This window comes from Lagopus muta, chromosome 32 (assembly GCF_023343835.1).
Source record: "Lagopus muta isolate bLagMut1 chromosome 32, bLagMut1 primary, whole genome shotgun sequence".
Taxonomy (NCBI): Eukaryota; Metazoa; Chordata; class Aves; order Galliformes; family Phasianidae; genus Lagopus; species Lagopus muta.
Window position 1 is genome coordinate 247,937 of NC_064464.1, and position 25,466 is coordinate 273,402.

At 59.0% G+C, this 25,466-nt stretch overlaps 2 protein-coding genes and 1 long non-coding RNA gene across 9 annotated transcripts; all 3 read right to left on the reverse strand.

The window, feature by feature from the left end:
- Window positions 1–648: 648 nt before the first annotated feature.
- LOC125686193 (uncharacterized) lies at window positions 649–3,372 on the reverse strand. The gene is made up of 3 exons (XR_007373708.1): window positions 3,273–3,372; window positions 1,188–1,286; window positions 649–759 (listed from the first exon to the last, which is right to left on the reverse strand). It is a non-coding gene; the product is annotated as an uncharacterized LOC125686193 (long non-coding RNA).
- Window positions 3,373–5,124: 1,752 nt separating this feature from the next.
- On the reverse strand, window positions 5,125–23,646 carry LOC125686190 (uncharacterized). Of its 6 annotated transcripts, none has more exons than XM_048929915.1 (7): window positions 23,312–23,646; window positions 22,689–22,883; window positions 17,781–17,879; window positions 11,627–11,821; window positions 6,719–6,817; window positions 6,096–6,290; window positions 5,125–5,609 (listed from the first exon to the last, which is right to left on the reverse strand). In XM_048929915.1, the coding sequence occupies exons 2-7, from the start codon at window positions 22,836–22,838 to the stop codon at window positions 5,502–5,504; spliced, it is 846 nt and encodes a 281-aa protein (XP_048785872.1). In that variant the 5' UTR covers window positions 22,839–22,883; window positions 23,312–23,646; the 3' UTR covers window positions 5,125–5,501. The 6 variants fall into 6 exon arrangements, with proteins under 6 accessions (XP_048785872.1, XP_048785874.1, XP_048785877.1 ...); XM_048929917.1 differs by lacking the exons at window positions 17,781–17,879; window positions 23,312–23,646 and adding exons at window positions 12,250–12,348; window positions 22,099–22,202 and having other exon boundaries at window positions 5,128–5,609; window positions 22,689–22,803; XM_048929920.1 differs by lacking the exons at window positions 17,781–17,879; window positions 22,689–22,883 and having other exon boundaries at window positions 5,128–5,609; window positions 23,312–23,636.
- On the reverse strand, window positions 12,355–19,820 carry LOC125686192 (uncharacterized). Of its 2 annotated transcripts, none has more exons than XM_048929922.1 (2): window positions 18,125–19,221; window positions 12,355–12,562 (listed from the first exon to the last, which is right to left on the reverse strand). In XM_048929922.1, exon 1 carries the CDS (start codon window positions 19,082–19,084, stop codon window positions 18,383–18,385), a length of 702 nt encoding a protein of 233 aa, XP_048785879.1. In that variant the 5' UTR covers window positions 19,085–19,221; the 3' UTR covers window positions 12,355–12,562; window positions 18,125–18,382. The 2 variants fall into 2 exon arrangements, with proteins under 2 accessions (XP_048785879.1, XP_048785878.1); XM_048929921.1 differs by lacking the exon at window positions 12,355–12,562 and adding an exon at window positions 18,062–18,124 and having other exon boundaries at window positions 18,181–19,820.
- Window positions 23,647–25,466: the final 1,820 nt, after the last annotated feature.

Sequence of the window (25,466 nt, forward strand, 5' to 3'; positions counted from 1 at the left end):
TTTCTTGCTTAGCTGTGCAGCACTTGCCTTTGGTTTCTTCACCGTCTCCCAAGTCTTAGACTCCAAGCCGTCCCAGTCCTACAGGAATCAATTCACAAACAGTCAGGGAACTTTCTGACAATTGCCTGACAGCTCGCTTTGGGAGCTCAAGACACCTGACTGGGCAGCTTTGGGTGCCACTGCTGCACACTGCCTTCCCGACATCAGGGCACAACAGAAACTCCACCTCTCTCTTGTTCCCCAAAATCCCACGGAAGCTACAGTCTACAGGCCTTGCCTGCAAGGCAGTCCCTGCACAGGGGGACGCCCTGCCTGCCACTCACACCCCACAGAAGCAGCAGCACCAGCAGCACCAGCAGCAGCACCACCATAAGATGAGCTTGCACCTCCAGGCTCCTTGCGTGCCACCAGGAACAGCACGCACGCCCAAGGAAGGACAGAACAAACTGCCGCACTCTCAGCAATGCCGCGGCACGCTACCGTAGGCCACGGCTCCAGCTGCTTCCCTCCCAGCCCATTTCCTCAGCATTTCTATCAACCTCTATCAAACAGAGCGCTACTTACTGTCTCTGGGCACTTGGGAACTGGCAGGGTTATGGCCAGCACGCACACAAGCTGGAAAACGGCTCCAAAGAAGAGGCCGGAGCGCAGCACGTTCTCCATCAGCGTGGGCTCAGGGATCTCACGGGGTGAGAAATGCAGTTCAGCGGCCATAGCGCAGACAGCCTGCTGCTCTGCTGCTCTCCAGGAGGCTGCTTTCTACAAGGGGGAAACGAGAGCCATCATTCCATTCGTGCGCTCCGACGCTGTGACTTCCTGCTAGCAAAAACTCCCAGCCTGACTCACAGACGTGCTCTGAACATATCTTTGGTCTTCCGACCCAACCACAAGGAGGGACGCCAAACTTGCATTTCAGCAACAGCTGAACACGCAAGAATCAACTTCTCCCTGAGCTTGATCACACACGCACGACCACTGTCTCATGAACACTAACAACAAGAGTATTCATACCATCACTTGCACATTTGCATCTACCTGGCTACGTACGTGTTCACGGCCTTGCTGCTGCTGTGCCGTACGGCACCAAGCACAGCAATAAAGCACGCAGAAAGCCCATCTGCTCAGGACAGGGGGATGAGCTGGGCTCATGCCTAAGCACTGCTTACTGCAAAGGAAGGCACACCTACCTGGCAACGGCCACGCACGATGCTCGAGACACAGTCACACACTGTTCTCCTGAGGCCCAACGCAATGTCGCAGCCACTCACACTCTGCTCCTCGACGGTCTGCAACACAAAAGTCACAAGCTGCAAATTCAATCCATCCAAGATGCCATCGGGCCTCCGTGCTCACGGCACTCGCACTCATGTCTTCGCACGATCAATCAGCCGTGTGCTTACCGAGTGAGCACTGCTCACTTCCACCTGACACCAGCAATCGACCCCTAACTGTCAAGTATGAACAAGAACCTATGCCTAACACTAAAAGACTACAACTAACCTATGCCTAACTCGAACAGAAGAACAGGAACCTATGCCTAACACTAAAAGACTACGAGTAAGCTATGCCTAACTCAAGAACAGGAACCTATGCCTAACACTAAAAGACTACGAGTAACCTATGCCTAACTCTAAAACATGAACAATAACCTACTCCTAACACTAACACTAAACTTAACACTAAAATCAACAAGAAAAACAGGGACGGGGACATAACAGGGTGAAGATGGAGCTGGGGGCCCGCAGAATTGGCTCCAGAGGAGGAGCTGATGGAAACTAATGCCACCCAGCTAATGCTGGGGGCGGGGGCCGCGCAGCGGGTAGGGAGCCGAGCGCCTGGACCAGCGGCGGTGGGACGGCGCCGATGCGGGGCCTGGCACGGTGGTGTGGTGCCAGGCCAGCTGTGCCGCAGGCGGATCCACCTCCATGGGCTCATCCGGAGGTGGATCCACCTCCATGGGCTCATCCGGAGGTGGATCCACCTCCATGGGCTCCACGGAGGTGGTCACAGCGCTGGTCCAGGCGCGATGGAAACGCACTCTCTTTTCCTTCCTCCTCCGCTTGATCTTCAAGGCGGCCCCCCTCCTCCTCTTCGCTTCTGGGGCCCCCAGCTCTCCCTTCCTATTGGAAATTGGGCAAGCTTCGCCCCTCGCTCTCTTTGCTCCTGACATGGCTGCCAGAGCTCTCAGAGGCGAGTGCGTGTGCCGGGGCAGCAGTGACCAAGGTGACGGCTGTGATGCGGCGAAGGTTCTAAAATGGCAGCCGCACTGCTGGCCATGGCGTTCCACATAGCATGAGGAGGGGGCTGCAGGACAGGGCACGGGACGGCAGCTAGAAGGCACCCCCTGTGCCCAGCGGGCAGCCCTTCTCTCCGGCAAGCAAGAGGCCACAGAGGAGCCGGCCCCGAGAAAAGGGCCCTCGGCCTCCTTCATCCTCTCCCTTCTTCCACACGGGAATCTCTTGGGGCTGGCACACGCAGCACACAGCGCCATGTTCAGGGGCCTCCCGAGCCCAGCGCCAACAACAGCAGGCTCCAAAGCGCACCTCACCACGCCTGCCTCCTGGCACACACAAGCTCCGCTTTCCACCTTAGCATCCAGCGCCTCTTCTTGCGCCTCACGGCTGCGGATTCAACCATTCCCTACCAGAAATACCGCCAGCTGCATTGTCATTACAATCACTCTGACTCCATTCCAAACCCGCGCACAATGCTGGCACACACACACGGGGCCACCCTGGCTCACCCATGCTTCGCGGGGACCCACACAACAGCATGAGCAAAGCACGCAGAAACGTGCCGCGCTCCTGACTGATGCCAGTCTGAAAATCTCCCTCTCCATCCTCCCCAGCCTACTAAGGCAGCACTTCTCCCAAGCAACAAACACAATCACACACAACTGCAGCCCTGCCTCGTCCCGACAACGGACGTCCACAGGAAGCACATCTTCACAAACCTTCTTCCAGCTCCGTGCCCTCCGGCCAACACAGCACCCGGGCGCCTTGCTCCACTGCCCGCCCGGGCTTTGTGGCCACAACTAGGCCCTACGGGGCCTCCTCCTTCACACGCCCGAAACACCAACAAAGCTCCGCACTCGCACGGCCTTCCCTGAGAGGAAGCTGCCCCCCGACCCCGCACCACTCGCCGGCGCCGCACGCATCGCCTCTGCGTGCCGGCAGCACCGCCAGCTCCTCCCCCGAGCGCCCCTCCATGCCCCCGCACCGAGGCCCGACCCCGCTCCCAGCACACAGCCCGCTCCTCCCGGCCCCGCTCACCGGCCCGGCGCCGCCATGCCGCGCTGCCCCGGAAGTGCTCTCCGCCGCCACGAAGCACTTCCTGCCCCGGCCCTACCAACCGCCTGCGGCCTCACGTTGCTAAGGCCGGCCTGGGGGCGGCCTGGGGCCTGCAGGAGGGGGAGAGGCAGCTGCGGGGGTCCGCTGCCGGATTCCCCTCGGCTGGCGCCGGCGGCATGCAACTTGTCTTCTTCTCCTTCTCTGCCTTTTCCCTTTGCCCCCTTTTGCTTTCCTTTGCCTTTCTTTTCTTTGCCTTGCTTCTCTTTTCTCTTCCTTTCCTTCTCTCTTTCTCTCTTCCCCTTCACATTTCCCTTTCTCTTTCCTTTCATTTCTTACTTTCTTCCCCTCCTCTCCCCTCCCTTCCCTTTGCTTTCTGTCCACACTCAGTCTGCACATCTCCAATGGACATGCCTGGAGAAGATCACCTACGCAGGCAATAAATGCCTTGTGCTCTGCTTCACTGCTTTGTGCTCTTGAAAGACACTCATTTGTTTTGCCCTTTCCTAACCCCCAAGTATCAGGAGGGCCCGGCTGCCTTTGCTGCGGAGCCTTATCACCCCACAGTCTGAAGACTTGGGGGAAAAGCTCAGCAGCTACGTAGCTGCCAAGGCAAGATTTCATGCCCTGGCCTTCATACAGCCCGGCTCTCCCCGCTCTGCTCTGCGCTCCTGCCATCCCCTGCAGCCCCTGTGCTGCCACAAACACGAGCGCGGCTCGGGCCCAACGCCCTCCCTGCTGCACGCCCTCTCACGACCCCATGTGCTGCACCCACACCACTGCCCCAGTCCCGCAACCCTCCTGCCCACAGCGCAGCCCCACGCACCGGGCTCGGCCCCAGCCCCCACCAGCTGATGGAGGTGACTCAGCCCCTGCTGCATCCACACCCAAACCTAACACGCACTAACCGCGCCTCAATACTCCGTTTCCCTCCTTGGCAGCCAGCTCCTTGGCTGCACGCAGCCTGGCAATCCGCTCTTTCCCCTCCAGCAGGGCAGTAGGCAGGCAGGCGGGCAGGCAGGCAGGCAGCAGAAGGCAGTGCCGTGTAGCACGCTGGACCCAGTGCACCGTGCAGGCTCCTTCGTGGAAGGAGGAAGACACCGACGCGCCAAGCCAAAATGGCAGGCAGACACTCTTGACGTGCAGCCTCTCCTCTGCTCTCCTCTCCTCTCTCGGGCTCCGGCTCAGCAAGGTGCCCGCGCAGCACCCAGACGCTCAACACGCTGCGCTGCCCATGACGCGCTCAAAGCCATTGCAGCTGAAGCAGCGCAGCACGGCTCGCTGCCCTCCCGGCTCACGCCTGAGCTCTGGGCCCGAGGCGGCTCACCTGCAGCCCTCCCGCTGCCCTCTCCTCCTGCCCCACTCCCAGCGCTGCTCTTCACACCAGCCCACCCGCACTTGAACTCCTCGCGGCTCAACGGGAGCCTGACGTGCAGGCCACGGCTGCCCGCAGCTGCAGCTGGCCTTCCCAGGGCAAGCAGGAACAGTCAGTGCTACACAAGGCTGAAAAAGCCACCAGGCAAGCTGGAGAGACAAGCTCAAGGGGCTGAGTGCAGGGACACCTTGCTTCCTCGCGCGCTGCTTCCTCTCCTTTTGTTGCTCTCAGGCCTCACAGAGCAAGCTGATGCTCACACGCTTCGCTAGCACTTACGCTTTGGCTGAAAGGCCACCACTTGGCAAGACCAACATGGAAACGCGGGAAAAGCAGCTCCATCTCCACGGAGGGACGTGAAGCCGGCCGGTTCATCGCCCTGCCACTGCCAGCCCAAGCCAGGCATGTTTGGACCAGCTACTGAAAGAGGCAGCACCAGGTGTAAAAGGTTGCTTTCCCTTTTATTTTAAACAAAGGGATTTAGGTTGCCTTTTGTAGATATGTCAACAGAAAATAAAATAGCCTGGATACCGCTCATGACCAACCACATGCGGTAAGTTCTCCTCATCATCAACATTCTGAAACAGCTATCGAGCTGAAGGACCCTGAAGGAATGCGGCGTCCCCAGCTCTTGCCACACATGAAATCCCGCACAGGCAAAGTCCGATTTGTTTGTCACGCATCAGAAGCCCTTCCAGCTTCCTCAGTTCCTCTCCAATGTCCGGGCAAGGGAAAGCACGGCCACGCCACAAAACCAGACGTACAGTGCGCTGCCTTTGGAGCACCTCTCAGCAAGCATTCCCGCTGCTTCCTTTGGCCTTTGAGGCTTAGCGCTCAAGCCCTCACCGTTTCTTTTTGCTTTCCTTCTTGGCTTTCTTGCTTAGCTGTGCAGCACTTGCCTTTGGTTTCTTCACCGTCTCCCAAGTCTTAGACTCCAAGCCGTCCCAGTCCTACAGGAATCAATTCACAAACAGTCAGGGAACTTTCTGACAATTGCCTGACAGCTCGCTTTGGGAGCTCAAGACACCTGACTGGGCAGCTTTGGGTGCCACTGCTGCACACTGCCTTCCCGACATCAGGGCACAACAGAAACTCCACCTCTCTCTTGTTCCCCAAAATCCCACGGAAGCTACAGTCTACAGGCCTTGCCTGCAAGGCAGTCCCTGCACAGGGGGACGCCCTGCCTGCCACTCACACCCCACAGAAGCAGCAGCAACAGCAGCACCAGCAGCAGCACCACCATAAGATGAGCTTGCACCTCCAGGCTCCTTGCGTGCCACCAGGAACAGCACGCACGCCCAAGGAAGGACAGAACAAACTGCCGCACTCTCAGCAATGCCGCGGCACGCTACCGTAGGCCACGGCTCCAGCTGCTTCCCTCCCAGCCCATTTCCTCAGCATTTCTATCAACCTCTATCAAACAGAGCGCTACTTACTGTCTCTGGGCACTTGGGAACTGGCAGGGTTATGGCCAGCACGCACACAAGCTGGAAAACGGCTCCAAAGAAGAGGCCGGAGCGCAGCACGTTCTCCATCAGCGCGGGCTCAGGGATCTCACGGGGTGAGAAATGCAGTTCAGCGGCCATAGCGCAGACAGCCTGCTGCTCTGCTGCTCTCCAGGAGGCTGCTTTCTACAAGGGGGAAACGAGAGCCATCATTCCATTCGTGCGCTCCGACGCTGTGACTTCCTGCTAGCAAAAACTCCCAGCCTGACTCACAGACATGCTCTGAACATATCTTTGGTCTTCCGACCCAACCACAAGGAGGGACGCCAAACTTGCATTTCAGCAACAGCTGAACACGCAAGAATCAACTTCTCCCTGAGCTTGATCACACACGCACGACCACTGTCTCATGAACACTAACAACAAGAGTATTCATACCATCACTTGCACATTTGCATCTACCTGGCTACGTACGTGTTCACGGCCTTGCTGCTGCTGTGCCGGACGGCACCAAGCACAGCAATAAAGCACGCAGAAAGCCCATCTGCTCAGGACAGGGGGATGAGCTGGGCTCACGCCTAAGCACTGCTTACTGCAAAGGAAGGCACACCTACCTGGCAACGGCCACGCAGGATGCTCGAGACACAGTCACACGCTGTTCTCCTGAGGCCCAACGCAATGTCGCAGCCACTCACACTCTGCTCCTCGACGGTCTGCAACACAAAAGTCACAAGCTGCAAATTCAATCCATCCAAGATGCCATCGGGCCTCCGTGCTCACGGCACTCGCACTCATGTCTTCGCACGATCAATCAGCCGTGTGCTTACCGAGTGAGCACTGCTCACTTCCACCTGACACCAGCAATCGACCCCTAACTGTCAAGTATGAACAAGAACCTATGCCTAACACTAAAAGACTACAACTAACCTATGCCTAACTCGAACAGAAGAACAGGAACCTATGCCTAACACTAAAAGACTACGAGTAAGCTATGCCTAACTCAAGAACAGGAACCTATGCCTAACACTAAAAGACTACGAGTAACCTATGCCTAACTCTAAAACATGAACAATAACCTACTCCTAACACTAACACTAAACTTAACACTAAAATCAACAAGAAAAACAGGGACGGGGACATAACAGGGTGAAGATGGAGCTGGGGGCCCGCAGAATTGGCTCCAGAGGAGGAGCTGATGGAAACTAATGCCACCCAGCTAATGCTGGGGGCGGGGGCCGCGCAGCGGGTAGGGAGCCGAGCGCCTGGACCAGCGGCGGTGGGACGGCGCCGATGCGGGGCCTGGCACGGTGGTGTGGTGCCAGGCCAGCTGTGCCGCAGGCGGATCCACCTCCATGGGCTCATCCGGAGGTGGATCCACCTCCATGGGCTCATCCGGAGGTGGATCCACCTCCATGGGCTCCACGGAGGTGGTCACAGCGCTGGTCCAGGCGCGATGGAAACGCACTCTCTTTTCCTTCCTCCTCCGCTTGATCTTCAAGGCGGCCCCCCTCCTCCTCTTCGCTTCTGGGGCCCCCAGCTCTCCCTTCCTATTGGAAATTGGGCAAGCTTCGCCCCTCGCTCTCTTTGCTCCTGACATGGCTGCCAGAGCTCTCAGAGGCGAGTGCGTTGGCCGGGGCAGCGGTGACCAAGGTGACGGCTGTGATGCGGCGAAGGTTCTAAAATGGCAGCCGCACTGCTGGCCATGGCGTTCCACATAGCATGAGGAGGGGGCTGCAGGACAGGGCACGGGACGGCAGCTAGAAGGCACCCCCTGTGCCCAGCGGGCAGCCCTTCTCTCCGGCAAGCAAGAGGCCACAGAGGAGCCGGCCCCGAGAAAAGGGCCCTCGGCCTCCTTCATCCTCTCCCTTCTTCCACACGGGAATCTCTTGGGGCTGGCACACGCAGCACACAGCGCCATGTTCAGGGGCCTCCCGAGCCCAGCGCCAACAACAGCAGGCTCCAAAGCGCACCTCACCACGCCTGCCTCCTGGCACACACAAGCTCCGCTTTCCACCTTAGCATCCAGCGCCTCTTCTTGCGCCTCACGGCTGGGGATTCAACCATTCCCTACCAGAAATACCGCCAGCTGCATTGTCATTACAATCACTCTGACTCCATTCCAAACCCGCGCACAATGCTGGCACACACACACGGGGCCACCCTGGCTCACCCATGCTTCGCGGGGACCCACACAACAGCATGAGCAAAGCACGCAGAAACGTGCCGCGCTCCTGACTGATGCCAGTCTGAAAATCTCCCTCTCCATCCTCCCCAGCCTACTAAGGCAGCACTTCTCCCAAGCAACAAACACAATCACACACAACTGCAGCCCTGCCTCGTCCCGACAACGGACGTCCACAGGAAGCACATCTTCACAAACCTTCTTCCAGCTCCGTGCCCTCCGGCCAACACAGCACCCGGGCGCCTTGCTCCACTGCCCGCCCGGGCTTTGTGGCCACAACTAGGCCCTACGGGGCCTCCTCCTTCACACGCCCGAAACACCAACAAAGCTCCGCACTCGCACGGCCTTCCCTGAGAGGAAGCTGCCCCCCGACCCCGCACCACTCGCCGGCGCCGCACGCATCGCCTCTGCGTGCCGGCAGCACCGCCAGCTCCTCCCCCGAGCGCCCCTCCATGCCCCCGCACCGAGGCCCGACCCCGCTCCCAGCACACAGCCCGCTCCTCCCGGCCCCGCTCACCGGCCCGGCGCCGCCATGCCGCGCTGCCCCGGAAGTGCTCTCCGCCGCCACGAAGCACTTCCTGCCCCGGCCCTACCAACCGCCTGCGGCCTCACGTTGCTAAGGCCGGCCTGGGGGCGGCCTGGGGCCTGCAGGAGGGGGAGAGGCAGCTGCGGGGGTCCGCTGCCGGATTCCCCTCGGCTGGCGCCGGCGGCATGCAACTTGTCTTCTTCTCCTTCTCTGCCTTTTCCCTTTGCCCCCTTTTGCTTTCCTTTGCCTTTCTTTTCTTTGCCTTGCTTCTCTTTTCTCTTCCTTTCCTTCTCTCTTTCTCTCTTCCCCTTCACATTTCCCTTTCTCTTTCCTTTCATTTCTTACTTTCTTCCCCTCCTCTCCCCTCCCTTCCCTTTGCTTTCTGTCCACACTCAGTCTGCACATCTCCAATGGACATGCCTGGAGAAGATCACCTACGCAGGCAATAAATGCCTTGTGCTCTGCTTCACTGCTTTGTGCTCTTGAAAGACACTCATTTGTTTTGCCCTTTCCTAACCCCCAAGTATCAGGAGGGCCCGGCTGCCTTTGCTGCGGAGCCTTATCACCCCACAGTCTGAAGACTTGGGGGAAAAGCTCAGCAGCTACGTAGCTGCCAAGGCAAGATTTCATGCCCTGGCCTTCATACAGCCCGGCTCTCCCCGCTCTGCTCTGCGCTCCTGCCATCCCCTGCAGCCCCTGTGCTGCCACAAACACGAGCGCGGCTCGGGCCCAACGCCCTCCCTGCTGCACGCCCTCTCACGACCCCATGTGCTGCACCCACACCACTGCCCCAGTCCCGCAACCCTCCTGCCCACAGCGCAGCCCCACGCACCGGGCTCGGCCCCAGCCCCCACCAGCTGATGGAGGTGACTCAGCCCCCGCTGCATCCACACCCAAACCTAACACGCACTAACCGCGCCTCAATACTCCGTTTCCCTCCTTGGCAGCCAGCTCCTTGGCTGCACGCAGCCCGACAATCCGCTCTTTCCCCTCCAGCAGGGCAGTAGGCAGGCAGGCGGGCAGGCAGGCAGGCAGCAGAAGGCAGTGCCGTGTAGCACGCTGGACCCAGTGCACCGTGCAGGCTCCTTCGTGGAAGGAGGAAGACACCGACGCGCCAAGCCAAAATGGCAGGCAGACACTCTTGACGTGCAGCCTCTCCTCTGCTCTCCTCTCCTCTCTCGGGCTCCGGCTCAGCAAGGTGCCCGCGCAGCACCCAGACGCTCAACACGCTGCGCTGCCCATGACGCGCTCAAAGCCATTGCAGCTGAAGCAGCGCAGCACGGCTCGCTGCCCTCCCGGCTCACGCCTGAGCTCTGGGCCCGAGGCGGCTCACCTGCAGCCCTCCCGCTGCCCTCTCCTCCTGCCCCACTCCCAGCGCTGCTCTTCACACCAGCCCACCCGCACTTGAACTCCTCGCGGCTCAACGGGAGCCTGACGTGCAGGCCACGGCTGCCCGCAGCTGCAGCTGGCCTTCCCAGGGCAAGCAGGAACAGTCAGTGCTACACAAGGCTGAAAAAGCCACCAGGCAAGCTGGAGAGACAAGCTCAAGGGGCTGAGTGCAGGGACACCTTGCTTCCTCGCGCGCTGCTTCCTCTCCTTTTGTTGCTCTCAGGCCTCACAGAGCAAGCTGATGCTCACACGCTTCGCTAGCACTTACGCTTTGGCTGAAAGGCCACCACTTGGCAAGACCAACATGGAAACGCGGGAAAAGCAGCTCCATCTCCACGGAGGGACGTGAAGCCGGCCGGTTCATCGCCCTGCCACTGCCAGCCCAAGCCAGGCATGTTTGGACCAGCTACTGAAAGAGGCAGCACCAGGTGTAAAAGGTTGCTTTCCCTTTTATTTTAAACAAAGGGATTTAGGTTGCCTTTTGTAGATATGTCAACAGAAAATAAAATAGCCTGGATACCGCTCATGACCAACCACATGCGGTAAGTTCTCCTCATCATCAACATTCTGAAACAGCTATCGAGCTGAAGGACCCTGAAGGAATGCGGCGTCCCCAGCTCTTGCCACACATGAAATCCCGCACAGGCAAAGTCCGATTTGTTTGTCACGCATCAGAAGCCCTTCCAGCTTCCTCAGTTCCTCTCCAATGTCCGGGCAAGGGAAAGCACGGCCACGCCACAAAACCAGACGTACAGTGCGCTGCCTTTGGAGCACCTCTCAGCAAGCATTCCCGCTGCTTCCTTTGGCCTTTGAGGCTTAGCGCTCAAGCCCTCACCGTTTCTTTTTGCTTTCCTTCTTGGCTTTCTTGCTTAGCTGTGCAGCACTTGCCTTTGGTTTCTTCACCGTCTCCCAAGTCTTAGACTCCAAGCCGTCCCAGTCCTACAGGAATCAATTCACAAACAGTCAGGGAACTTTCTGACAATTGCCTGACAGCTCGCTTTGGGAGCTCAAGACACCTGACTGGGCAGCTTTGGGTGCCACTGCTGCACACTGCCTTCCCGACATCAGGGCACAACAGAAACTCCACCTCTCTCTTGTTCCCCAAAATCCCACGGAAGCTACAGTCTACAGGCCTTGCCTGCAAGGCAGTCCCTGCACAGGGGGACGCCCTGCCTGCCACTCACACCCCACAGAAGCAGCAGCACCAGCAGCACCAGCAGCAGCACCACCATAAGATGAGCTTGCACCTCCAGGCTCCTTGCGTGCCACCAGGAACAGCACGCACGCCCAAGGAAGGACAGAACAAACTGCCGCACTCTCAGCAATGCCGCGGCGCGCTACCGTAGGCCACGGCTCCAGCTGCTTCCCTCCCAGCCCATTTCCTCAGCATTTCTATCAACCTCTATCAAACAGAGCGCTACTTACTGTCTCTGGGCACTTGGGAACTGGCAGGGTTATGGCCAGCACGCACACAAGCTGGAAAACGGCTCCAAAGAAGAGGCCGGAGCGCAGCACGTTCTCCATCAGCGTGGGCTCAGGGATCTCACGGGGCGAGAAATGCAGTTCAGCGGCCATAGCGCAGACAGCCTGCTGCTCTGCTGCTCTCCAGGAGGCTGCTTTCTACAAGGGGGAAACGAGAGCCATCATTCCATTCGTGCGCTCCGACGCTGTGACTTCCTGCTAGCAAAAACTCCCAGCCTGACTCACAGACGTGCTCTGAACATATCTTTGGTCTTCCGACCCAACCACAAGGAGGGACGCCAAACTTGCATTTCAGCAACAGCTGAACACGCAAGAATCAACTTCTCCCTGAGCTTGATCACACACGCACGACCACTGTCTCATGAACACTAACAACAAGAGTATTCATACCATCACTTGCACATTTGCATCTACCTGGCTACGTACGTGTTCACGGCCTTGCTGCTGCTGTGCCGTACGGCACCAAGCACAGCAATAAAGCACGCAGAAAGCCCATCTGCTCAGGACAGGGGGATGAGCTGGGCTCACGCCTAAGCACTGCTTACTGCAAAGGAAGGCACACCTACCTGGCAACGGCCACGCACGATGCTCGAGACACAGTCACACGCTGTTCTCCTGAGGCCCAACGCAATGTCGCAGCCACTCACACTCTGCTCCTCGACGGTCTGCAACACAAAAGTCACAAGCTGCAAATTCAATCCATCCAAGATGCCATCGGGCCTCCGTGCTCACGGCACTCGCACTCATGTCTTCGCACGATCAATCAGCCGTGTGCTTACCGAGTGAGCACTGCTCACTTCCACCTGACACCAGCAATCGACCCCTAACTGTCAAGTATGAACAAGAACCTATGCCTAACACTAAAAGACTACAACTAACCTATGCCTAACTCGAACAGAAGAACAGGAACCTATGCCTAACACTAAAAGACTACGAGTAAGCTATGCCTAACTCAAGAACAGGAACCTATGCCTAACACTAAAAGACTACGAGTAACCTATGCCTAACTCTAAAACATGAACAATAACCTACTCCTAACACTAACACTAAACTTAACACTAAAATCAACAAGAAAAACAGGGACGGGGACATAACAGGGTGAAGATGGAGCTGGGGGCCCGCAGAATTGGCTCCAGAGGAGGAGCTGATGGAAACTAATGCCACCCAGCTAATGCTGGGGGCGGGGGCCGCGCAGCGGGTAGGGAGCCGAGCGCCTGGACCAGCGGCGGTGGGACGGCGCCGATGCGGGGCCTGGCACGGTGGTGTGGTGCCAGGCCAGCTGTGCCGCAGGCGGATCCACCTCCATGGGCTCATCCGGAGGTGGATCCACCTCCATGGGCTCATCCGGAGGTGGATCCACCTCCATGGGCTCCACGGAGGTGGTCACAGCGCTGGTCCAGGCGCGATGGAAACGCACTCTCTTTTCCTTCCTCCTCCGCTTGATCTTCAAGGCGGCCCCCCTCCTCCTCTTCGCTTCTGGGGCCCCCAGCTCTCCCTTCCTATTGGAAATTGGGCAAGCTTCGCCCCTCGCTCTCTTTGCTCCTGACATGGCTGCCAGAGCTCTCAGAGGCGAGTGCGTTGGCCGGGGCAGCGGTGACCAAGGTGACGGCTGTGATGCGGCGAAGGTTCTAAAATGGCAGCCGCACTGCTGGCCATGGCGTTCCACATAGCATGAGGAGGGGGCTGCAGGACAGGGCACGGGACGGCAGCTAGAAGGCACCCCCTGTGCCCAGCGGGCAGCCCTTCTCTCCGGCAAGCAAGAGGCCACAGAGGAGCCGGCCCCGAGAAAAGGGCCCTCGGCCTCCTTCATCCTCTCCCTTCTTCCACACGGGAATCTCTTGGGGCTGGCACACGCAGCACACAGCGCCATGTTCAGGGGCCTCCCGAGCCCAGCGCCAACAACAGCAGGCTCCAAAGCGCACCTCACCACGCCTGCCTCCTGGCACACACAAGCTCCGCTTTCCACCTTAGCATCCAGCGCCTCTTCTTGCGCCTCACGGCTGGGGATTCAACCATTCCCTACCAGAAATACCGCCAGCTGCATTGTCATTACAATCACTCTGACTCCATTCCAAACCCGCGCACAATGCTGGCACACACACACGGGGCCACCCTGGCTCACCCATGCTTCGCGGGGACCCACACAACAGCATGAGCAAAGCACGCAGAAACGTGCCGCGCTCCTGACTGATGCCAGTCTGAAAATCTCCCTCTCCATCCTCCCCAGCCTACTAAGGCAGCACTTCTCCCAAGCAACAAACACAATCACACACAACTGCAGCCCTGCCTCGTCCCGACAACGGACGTCCACAGGAAGCACATCTTCACAAACCTTCTTCCAGCTCCGTGCCCTCCGGCCAACACAGCACCCGGGCGCCTTGCTCCACTGCCCGCCCGGGCTTTGTGGCCACAACTAGGCCCTACGGGGCCTCCTCCTTCACACGCCCGAAACACCAACAAAGCTCCGCACTCGCACGGCCTTCCCTGAGAGGAAGCTGCCCCCCGACCCCGCACCACTCGCCGGCGCCGCACGCATCGCCTCTGCGTGCCGGCAGCACCGCCAGCTCCTCCCCCGAGCGCCCCTCCATGCCCCCGCACCGAGGCCCGACCCCGCTCCCAGCACACAGCCCGCTCCTCCCGGCCCCGCTCACCGGCCCGGCGCCGCCATGCCGCGCTGCCCCGGAAGTGCTCTCCGCCGCCACGAAGCACTTCCTGCCCCGGCCCTACCAACCGCCTGCGGCCTCACGTTGCTAAGGCCGGCCTGGGGGCGGCCTGGGGCCTGCAGGAGGGGGAGCGGCAGCTGCGGGGGTCCGCTGCCGGATTCCCCTCGGCTGGCGCCGGCGGCATGCAACTTGTCTTCTTCTCCTTCTCTGCCTTTTCCCTTTGCCCCCTTTTGCTTTCCTTTGCCTTTCTTTTCTTTGCCTTGCTTCTCTTTTCTCTTCCTTTCCTTCTCTCTTTCTCTCTTCCCCTTCACATTTCCCTTTCTCTTTCCTTTCATTTCTTACTTTCTTCCCCTCCTCTCCCCTCCCTTCCCTTTGCTTTCTGTCCACACTCAGTCTGCACATCTCCAATGGACATGCCTGGAGAAGATCACCTACGCAGGCAATAAATGCCTTGTGCTCTGCTTCACTGCTTTGTGCTCTTGAAAGACACTCATTTGTTTTGCCCTTTCCTAACCCCCAAGTATCAGGAGGGCCCGGCTGCCTTTGCTGCGGAGCCTTATCACCCCACAGTCTGAAGACTTGGGGGAAAAGCTCAGCAGCTACGTAGCTGCCAAGGCAAGATTTCATGCCCTGGCCTTCATACAGCCCGGCTCTCCCCGCTCTGCTCTGCGCTCCTGCCATCCCCTGCAGCCCCTGTGCTGCCACAAACACGAGCGCGGCTCGGGCCCAACGCCCTCCCTGCTGCACGCCCTCTCACGACCCCATGTGCTGCACCCACACCACTGCCCCAGTCCCGCAACCCTCCTGCCCACAGCGCAGCCCCACGCACCGGGCTCGGCCCCAGCCCCCACCAGCTGATGGAGGTGACTCAGCCCCCGCTGCATCCACACCCAAACCTAACACGCACTAACCGCGCCTCAATACTCCGTTTCCCTCCTTGGCAGCCAGCTCCTTGGCTGCACGCAGCCTGGCAATCCGCTCTTTCCCCTCCAACAGGGCAGTAGGCAGGCAGGCGGGCAGGCAGGCAGGCAGCAGAAGGCAGTGCCGTGTAGCACGCTGGACCCAGTGCACCGTGCAGGCTCCTTCGTGGAAGGAGGAAGACACCGACGCGCCAAGCCAAAATGGCAGGCAGACACTCTTGACGTGCAGCCTCTCCTCTGCTCTCCTCTCCTCTCTCGGGCTCCGGCTCAGCAAGGTGCCCGCGCAGCACCCAGACGCTCAACACGCTGCGCTGCCCATGACGCGCTCAAAGCCATTGCAGCTGAAGCAGCGCAGCACGGCTCGCTGCCCTCCCGGCTCACGCCTGAGCTCTGGGCCCGAGGCGGCTCACCTGCAGCCCTCCCGCTGCCCTCTCCTCCTGCCCCACTCCCAGCGCTGCTCTTCACACCAGCCCACCCGCACTTGAACTCCTCGCGGCTCAACGGGAGCCTGACGTGCAGGCCACGGCTGCCCGCAGCTGCAGCTGGCCTTCCCAGGGCAAGCAGGAACAGTCAGTGCTACACAAGGCTGAAAAAGCCACCAGGCAAGCTGGAGAGACAAGCTCAAGGGGCTGAGTGCAGGGACACCTTGCTTCCTCGCGCGCTGCTTCCTCTCCTTTTGTTGCTCTCAGGCCTCACAGAGCAAGCTGATGCTCACACGCTTCGCTAGCACTTACGCTTTGGCTGAAAGGCCACCACTTGGCAAGACCAACATGGAAACGCGGGAAAAGCAGCTCCATCTCCACGGAGGGACGTGAAGCCGGCCGGTTCATCGCCCTGCCACTGCCAGCCCAAGCCAGGCATGTTTGGACCAGCTACTGAAAGAGGCAGCACCAGGTGTAAAAGGTTGCTTTCCCTTTTATTTTAAACAAAGGGATTTAGGTTGCCTTTTGTAGATATGTCAACAGAAAATAAAATAGCCTGGATACCGCTCATGACCAACCACATGCGGTAAGTTCTCCTCATCATCAACATTCTGAAACAGCTATCGAGCTGAAGGACCCTGAAGGAATGCGGCGTCCCCAGCTCTTGCCACACATGAAATCCCGCACAGGCAAAGTCCGATTTGTTTGTCACGCATCAGAAGCCCTTCCAGCTTCCTCAGTTCCTCTCCAATGTCCGGGCAAGGGAAAGCACGGCCACGCCACAAAACCAGACGTACAGTGCGCTGCCTTTGGAGCACCTCTCAGCAAGCATTCCCGCTGCTTCCTTTGGCCTTTGAGGCTTAGCGCTCAAGCCCTCACCGTTTCTTTTTGCTTTCCTTCTTGGCTTTCTTGCTTAGCTGTGCAGCACTTGCCTTTGGTTTCTTCACCGTCTCCCAAGTCTTAGACTCCAAGCCGTCCCAGTCCTACAGGAATCAATTCACAAACAGTCAGGGAACTTTCTGACAATTGCCTGACAGCTCGCTTTGGGAGCTCAAGACACCTGACTGGGCAGCTTTGGGTGCCACTGCTGCACACTGCCTTCCCGACATCAGGGCACAACAGAAACTCCACCTCTCTCTTGTTCCCCAAAATCCCACGGAAGCTACAGTCTACAGGCCTTGCCTGCAAGGCAGTCCCTGCACAGGGGGACGCCCTGCCTGCCACTCACACCCCACAGAAGCAGCAGCACCAGCAGCACCAGCAGCAGCACCACCATAAGATGAGCTTGCACCTCCAGGCTCCTTGCGTGCCACCAGGAACAGCACGCACGCCCAAGGAAGGACAGAACAAACTGCCGCACTCTCAGCAATGCCGCGGCGCGCTACCGTAGGCCACGGCTCCAGCTGCTTCCCTCCCAGCCCATTTCCTCAGCATTTCTATCAACCTCTATCAAACAGAGCGCTACTTACTGTCTCTGGGCACTTGGGAACTGGCAGGGTTATGGCCAGCACGCACACAAGCTGGAAAACGGCTCCAAAGAAGAGGCCGGAGCGCAGCACGTTCTCCATCAGCGTGGGCTCAGGGATCTCACGGGGCGAGAAATGCAGTTCAGCGGCCATAGCGCAGACAGCCTGCTGCTCTGCTGCTCTCCAGGAGGCTGCTTTCTACAAGGGGGAAACGAGAGCCATCATTCCATTCGTGCGCTCCGACGCTGTGACTTCCTGCTAGCAAAAACTCCCAGCCTGACTCACAGACGTGCTCTGAACATATCTTTGGTCTTCCGACCCAACCACAAGCAGGGACGCCAAACTTGCATTTCAGCAACAGCTGAACACGCAAGAATCAACTTCTCCCTGAGCTTGATCACACACGCACGACCACTGTCTCATGAACACTAACAACAAGAGTATTCATACCATCACTTGCACATTTGCATCTACCTGGCTACGTACGTGTTCACGGCCTTGCTGCTGCTGTGCCGGACGGCACCAAGCACAGCAATAAAGCACGCAGAAAGCCCATCTGCTCAGGACAGGGGGATGAGCTGGGCTCACGCCTAAGCACTGCTTACTGCAAAGGAAGGCACACCTACCTGGCAACGGCCACGCACGATGCTCGAGACACAGTCACACGCTGTTCTCCTGAGGCCCAACGCAATGTCGCAGCCACTCACACTCTGCTCCTCGACGGTCTGCAACACAAAAGTCACAAGCTGCAAATTCAATCCATCCAAGATGCCATCGGGCCTCCGTGCTCACGGCACTCGCACTCATGTCTTCGCACGATCAATCAGCCGTGTGCTTACCGAGTGAGCACTGCTCACTTCCACCTGACACCAGCAATCGACCCCTAACTGTCAAGTATGAACAAGAACCTATGCCTAACACTAAAAGACTACGAGTAAGCTATGCCTAACTCGAACAGAAGAACAGGAACCTATGCCTAACACTAAAAGACTACGAGTAAGCTATGCCTAACTCAAGAACAGGAACCTATGCCTAACACTAAAAGACTACGAGTAACCTATGCCTAACTCTAAAACATGAACAATAACCTACTCCTAACACTAACACTAAACTTAACACTAAAATCAACAAGAAAAACAGGGACGGGGACATAACAGGGTGAAGATGGAGCTGGGGGCCCGCAGAATTGGCTCCAGAGGAGGAGCTGATGGAAACTAATGCCACCCAGCTAATGCTGGGGGCGGGGGCCGCGCAGCGGGTAGGGAGCCGAGCGCCTGGACCAGCGGCGGTGGGACGGCGCCGATGCGGGGCCTGGCACGGTGGTGTGGTGCCAGGCCAGCTGTGCCGCAGGCGGATCCACCTCCATGGGCTCATCCGGAGGTGGATCCACCTCCATGGGCTCATCCGGAGGTGGATCCACCTCCATGGGCTCCACGGAGGTGGTCACAGCGCTGGTCCAGGCGCGATGGAAACGCACTCTCTTTTCCTTCCTCCTCCGCTTGATCTTCAAGGCGGCCCCCCTCCTCCTCTTCGCTTCTGGGGCCCCCAGCTCTCCCTTCCTATTGGAAATTGGGCAAGCTTCGCCCCTCGCTCTCTTTGCTCCTGACATGGCTGCCAGAGCTCTCAGAGGCGAGTGCGTTGGCCGGGGCAGCGGTGACCAAGGTGACGGCTGTGATGCGGCGAAGGTTCTAAAATGGCAGCCGCACTGCTGGCCATGGCGTTCCACATAGCATGAGGAGGGGGCTGCAGGACAGGGCACGGGACGGCAGCTAGAAGGCACCCCCTGTGCCCAGCGGGCAGCCCTTCTCTCCGGCAAGCAAGAGGCCACAGAGGAGCCGGCCCCGAGAAAAGGGCCCTCGGCCTCCTTCATCCTCTCCCTTCTTCCACACGGGAATCTCTTGGGGCTGGCACACGCAGCACACAGCGCCATGTTCAGGGGCCTCCCGAGCCCAGCGCCAACAACAGCAGGCTCCAAAGCGCACCTCACCACGCCTGCCTCCTGGCACACACAAGCTCCGCTTTCCACCTTAGCATCCAGCGCCTCTTCTTGCGCCTCACGGCTGGGGATTCAACCATTCCCTACCAGAAATACCGCCAGCTGCATTGTCATTACAATCACTCTGACTCCATTCCAAACCCGCGCACAATGCTGGCACACACACACGGGGCCACCCTGGCTCACCCATGCTTCGCGGGGACCCACACAACAGCATGAGCAAAGCACGCAGAAACGTGCCGCGCTCCTGACTGATGCCAGTCTGAAAATCTCCCTCTCCATCCTCCCCAGCCTACTAAGGCAGCACTTCTCCCAAGCAACAAACACAATCACACACAACTGCAGCCCTGCCTCGTCCCGACAACGGACGTCCACAGGAAGCACATCTTCACAAACCTTCTTCCAGCTCCGTGCCCTCCGGCCAACACAGCACCCGGGCGCCTTGCTCCACTGCCCGCCCGGGCTTTGTGGCCACAACTAGGCCCTACGGGGCCTCCTCCTTCACACGCCCGAAACACCAACAAAGCTCCGCACTCGCACGGCCTTCCCTGAGAGGAAGCTGCCCCCCGACCCCGCACCACTCGCCGGCGCCGCACGCATCGCCTCTGCGTGCCGGCAGCACCGCCAGCTCCTCCCCCGAGCGCCCCTCCATGCCCCCGCACCGAGGCCCGACCCCGCTCCCAGCACACAGCCCGCTCCTCCCGGCCCCGCTCACCGGCCCGGCGCCGCCATGCCGCGCTGCCCCGGAAGTGCTCTCCGCCGCCACGAAGCACTTCCTGCCCCGGCCCTACCAACCGCCTGCGGCCTCACGTTGCTAAGGCCGGCCTGGGGGCGGCCTGGGGCCTGCAGGAGGGGGAGAGGCAGCTGCGGGGGTCCGCTGCCGGATTCCCCTCGGCTGGCGCCGGCGGCATGCAACTTGTCTTCTTCTCCTTCTCTGCCTTTTCCCTTTGCCCCCTTTTGCTTTCCTTTGCCTTTCTTTTCTTTGCCTTGCTTCTCTTTTCTCTTCCTTTCCTTCTCTCTTTCTCTCTTCCCCTTCACATTTCCCTTTCTCTTTCCTTTCATTTCTTACTTTCTTCCCCTCCTCTCCCCTCCCTTCCCTTTGCTTTCTGTCCACACTCAGTCTGCACATCTCCAATGGACATGCCTGGAGAAGATCACCTACGCAGGCAATAAATGCCTTGTGCTCTGCTTCACTGCTTTGTGCTCTTGAAAGACACTCATTTGTTTTGCCCTTTCCTAACCCCCAAGTATCAGGAGGGCCCGGCTGCCTTTGCTGCGGAGCCTTATCACCCCACAGTCTGAAGACTTGGGGGAAAAGCTCAGCAGCTACGTAGCTGCCAAGGCAAGATTTCATGCCCTGGCCTTCATACAGCCCGGCTCTCCCCGCTCTGCTCTGCGCTCCTGCCATCCCCTGCAGCCCCTGTGCTGCCACAAACACGAGCGCGGCTCGGGCCCAACGCCCTCCCTGCTGCACGCCCTCTCACGACCCCATGTGCTGCACCCACACCACTGCCCCAGTCCCGCAACCCTCCTGCCCACAGCGCAGCCCCACGCACCGGGCTCGGCCCCAGCCCCCACCAGCTGATGGAGGTGACTCAGCCCCCGCTGCATCCACACCCAAACCTAACACGCACTAACCGCGCCTCAATACTCCGTTTCCCTCCTTGGCAGCCAGCTCCTTGGCTGCACGCAGCCTGGCAATCCGCTCTTTCCCCTCCAACAGGGCAGTAGGCAGGCAGGCGGGCAGGCAGGCAGGCAGCAGAAGGCAGTGCCGTGTAGCACGCTGGACCCAGTGCACCGTGCAGGCTCCTTCGTGGAAGGAGGAAGACACCGACGCGCCAAGCCAAAATGGCAGGCAGACACTCTTGACGTGCAGCCTCTCCTCTGCTCTCCTCTCCTCTCTCGGGCTCCGGCTCAGCAAGGTGCCCGCGCAGCACCCAGACGCTCAACACGCTGCGCTGCCCATGACGCGCTCAAAGCCATTGCAGCTGAAGCAGCGCAGCACGGCTCGCTGCCCTCCCGGCTCACGCCTGAGCTCTGGGCCCGAGGCGGCTCACCTGCAGCCCTCCCGCTGCCCTCTCCTCCTGCCCCACTCCCAGCGCTGCTCTTCACACCAGCCCACCCGCACTTGAACTCCTCGCGGCTCAACGGGAGCCTGACGTGCAGGCCACGGCTGCCCGCAGCTGCAGCTGGCCTTCCCAGGGCAAGCAGGAACAGTCAGTGCTACACAAGGCTGAAAAAGCCACCAGGCAAGCTGGAGAGACAAGCTCAAGGGGCTGAGTGCAGGGACACCTTGCTTCCTCGCGCGCTGCTTCCTCTCCTTTTGTTGCTCTCAGGCCTCACAGAGCAAGCTGATGCTCACACGCTTCGCTAGCACTTACGCTTTGGCTGAAAGGCCACCACTTGGCAAGACCAACATGGAAACGCGGGAAAAGCAGCTCCATCTCCACGGAGGGACGTGAAGCCGGCCGGTTCATCGCCCTGCCACTGCCAGCCCAAGCCAGGCATGTTTGGACCAGCTACTGAAAGAGGCAGCACCAGGTGTAAAAGGTTGCTTTCCCTTTTATTTTAAACAAAGGGATTTAGGTTGCCTTTTGTAGATATGTCAACAGAAAATAAAATAGCCTGGATACCGCTCATGACCAACCACATGCGGTAAGTTCTCCTCATCATCAACATTCTGAAACAGCTATCGAGCTGAAGGACCCTGAAGGAATGCGGCGTCCCCAGCTCTTGCCACACATGAAATCCCGCACAGGCAAAGTCCGATTTGTTTGTCACGCATCAGAAGCCCTTCCAGCTTCCTCAGTTCCTCTCCAATGTCCGGGCAAGGGAAAGCACGGCCACGCCACAAAACCAGACGTACAGTGCGCTGCCTTTGGAGCACCTCTCAGCAAGCATTCCCGCTGCTTCCTTTGGCCTTTGAGGCTTAGCGCTCAAGCCCTCACCGTTTCTTTTTGCTTTCCTTCTTGGCTTTCTTGCTTAGCTGTGCAGCACTTGCCTTTGGTTTCTTCACCGTCTCCCAAGTCTTAGACTCCAAGCCGTCCCAGTCCTACAGGAATCAATTCACAAACAGTCAGGGAACTTTCTGACAATTGCCTGACAGCTCGCTTTGGGAGCTCAAGACACCTGACTGGGCAGCTTTGGGTGCCACTGCTGCACACTGCCTTCCCGACATCAGGGCACAACAGAAACTCCACCTCTCTCTTGTTCCCCAAAATCCCACGGAAGCTACAGTCTACAGGCCTTGCCTGCAAGGCAGTCCCTGCACAGGGGGACGCCCTGCCTGCCACTCACACCCCACAGAAGCAGCAGCACCAGCAGCACCAGCAGCAGCACCACCATAAGATGAGCTTGCACCTCCAGGCTCCTTGCGTGCCACCAGGAACAGCACGCACGCCCAAGGAAGGACAGAACAAACTGCCGCACTCTCAGCAATGCCGCGGCGCGCTACCGTAGGCCACGGCTCCAGCTGCTTCCCTCCCAGCCCATTTCCTCAGCATTTCTATCAACCTCTATCAAACAGAGCGCTACTTACTGTCTCTGGGCACTTGGGAACTGGCAGGGTTATGGCCAGCACGCACACAAGCTGGAAAACGGCTCCAAAGAAGAGGCCGGAGCGCAGCACGTTCTCCATCAGCGTGGGCTCAGGGATCTCACGGGGCGAGAAATGCAGTTCAGCGGCCATAGCGCAGACAGCCTGCTGCTCTGCTGCTCTCCAGGAGGCTGCTTTCTACAAGGGGGAAACGAGAGCCATCATTCCATTCGTGCGCTCCGACGCTGTGACTTCCTGCTAGCAAAAACTCCCAGCCTGACTCACAGACGTGCTCTGAACATATCTTTGGTCTTCCGACCCAACCACAAGCAGGGACGCCAAACTTGCATTTCAGCAACAGCTGAACACGCAAGAATCAACTTCTCCCTGAGCTTGATCACACACGCACGACCACTGTCTCATGAACACTAACAACAAGAGTATTCATACCATCACTTGCACATTTGCATCTACCTGGCTACGTACGTGTTCACGGCCTTGCTGCTGCTGTGCCGTACGGCACCAAGCACAGCAATAAAGCACGCAGAAAACCCATCTGCTCAGGACAGGGGGATGAGCTGGGCTCACACCTAAGCACTGCTTACTGCAGAGGAAGGCACACCTACCTGGCAACGGCCACGCAGGATGCTCGAGACACAGTCACACACTGTTCTCCTGAGGCCCAACGCAATGTCGCAGCCACTCACACTCTGCTCCTCGACGGTCTGCAACACAAAAGTCACAAGCTGCAAATTCAATCCATCCAAGATGCCATTGGGCCTCCGTGCTCACGGCACTCGCACTCATGTCTTCGCACGATCAATCAGCCGTGTGCTTACCGAGTGAGCGCTGCTCACTTCCACCTGACACCAGCAATCGACCCCTAACTGTCAAGTATGAACAGGAACCTATGCCTAACACTAAAAGACTACAACTAACCTATGCCTAACTCAAGAACAGGAACCTATGCCTAACACTAAAAGACTACGAGTAACCTATGCCTAACTCTAAAACATGAACAATAACCTACTCCTAACACTAACACTAAACTTAACACTAAAATCAACAAGAAAAACAGGGACGGGGACATAAGAGGGTGAAGATGGAGCTGGGGGCCCGCAGAATTGGCTCCAGAGGAGGAGCTGATGGAAACTAATGCCACCCAGCTAATGCTGGGGGCGGGGGCCGCGCAGCGGGTAGGGAGCCGAGCGCCTGGACCAGCGGCGGTGGGACGGCGCCGATGCGGGGCCTGGCACGGTGGTGTGGTGCCAGGCCAGCTGTGCCGCAGGCGGATCCACCTCCATGGGCTCATCCGGAGGTGGATCCACCTCCATGGGCTCATCCGGAGGTGGATCCACCTCCATGGGCTCCACGGAGGTGGTCACAGCGCTGGTCCAGGCGCGATGGAAACGCACTCTCTTTTCCTTCCTCCTCCGCTTGATCTTCAAGGCGGCCCCCCTCCTCCTCTTCGCTTCTGGGGCCCCCAGCTCTCCCTTCCTATTGGAAATTGGGCAAGCTTCGCCCCTCGCTCTCTTTGCTCCTGACATGGCTGCCAGAGCTCTCAGAGGCGAGTGCGTGTGCCGGGGCAGCAGTGACCAAGGTGACGGCTGTGATGCGGCGAAGGTTCTAAAATGGCAGCCGCACTGCTGGCCATGGCGTTCCACATAGCATGAGGAGGGGGCTGCAGGACAGGGCACGGGACGGCAGCTAGAAGGCACCCCCTGTGCCCCGCGGGCAGCCCTTCTCTCCGGCAAGCAAGAGGCCACAGAGGAGCCGGCCCCGAGAAAAGGGCCCTCGGCCTCCTTCGCCCTCTCTCTCCTGCCATGTCGGAATCCCCTTCTGGGGCTGGGCCACACAGCACACAACACTCAGGGCACGCTCAGGGATCTCCTGAGGTCAGCACAAACAACGGCGCGCTCCAGAGCGGACCTGACGGTGCCTGCCTGCGGGGAGACAGAAGCCCCGGCTTCCATTTCAGCACCCAGCACCTCTTCCTGCGGCTCAAACAGTGAGCGTCTGGGTGCTCAAACATTACTTACGTAAATACATCCAAGCGAGTTCTCAACAAAACTTTCTGAGTCTCTGAGGGAGTATGGTATAGGGAACAAGCTTCCTCAGCAAGGCTGTTTGTTACTCGCCTCGCTTATAAAGCCCTGCAGCAATCCCCAAGTAACAGCCCTGCTATTTGCTAGAGCATCTCAGGCAGCCTTGGGGGGGGAGGGGGGGGGCAAAGACAAAGTAGGCAAGTGTTACAGCACACAACTTTCAGGGGACACCCAGGGGACACCCGGGATGTCAGTCACTGCAGGCCCGTGGACTATGCCAGCGTCCTTTTCCTACTGCAGATGCTCAGTGGCAGCACGAGAGCATCTCCTCCTGCCTCGAAGCAGGCAGCCGGTAGCAGCGAGCAGGGAGGCAGCAGCAGCTGGGGCACGGAGCTGGCAGCACAACGGGAAGCGCACGCTAAGCAAGGTGCGGGCGGGTCAGACCCAGAGCCAGGAACACTTCAGCTGCAGGGCCAGCACCGCGCCAGCCTACATCAGCGGGGGCAGCTTCTGCCAGCTCCCACACAGCTTCTCTGCTTTGCTCTTTCTCTTGGCAGGGGACGAGGGAAAACCAGGCTAACAGGCAGACACCTGATGCGGGACGCAGGCTGCCGTGCCTGCCGAGAGCAGCGGGAGCGCTACGGCCGTGCGCAGAAAGCTTGGCTGCTGTGCTGAGACACGGCTGGGAAAGCACCTGCTCGCTCTTCTTGCCACCATGGCTGCGTCCATATGGACC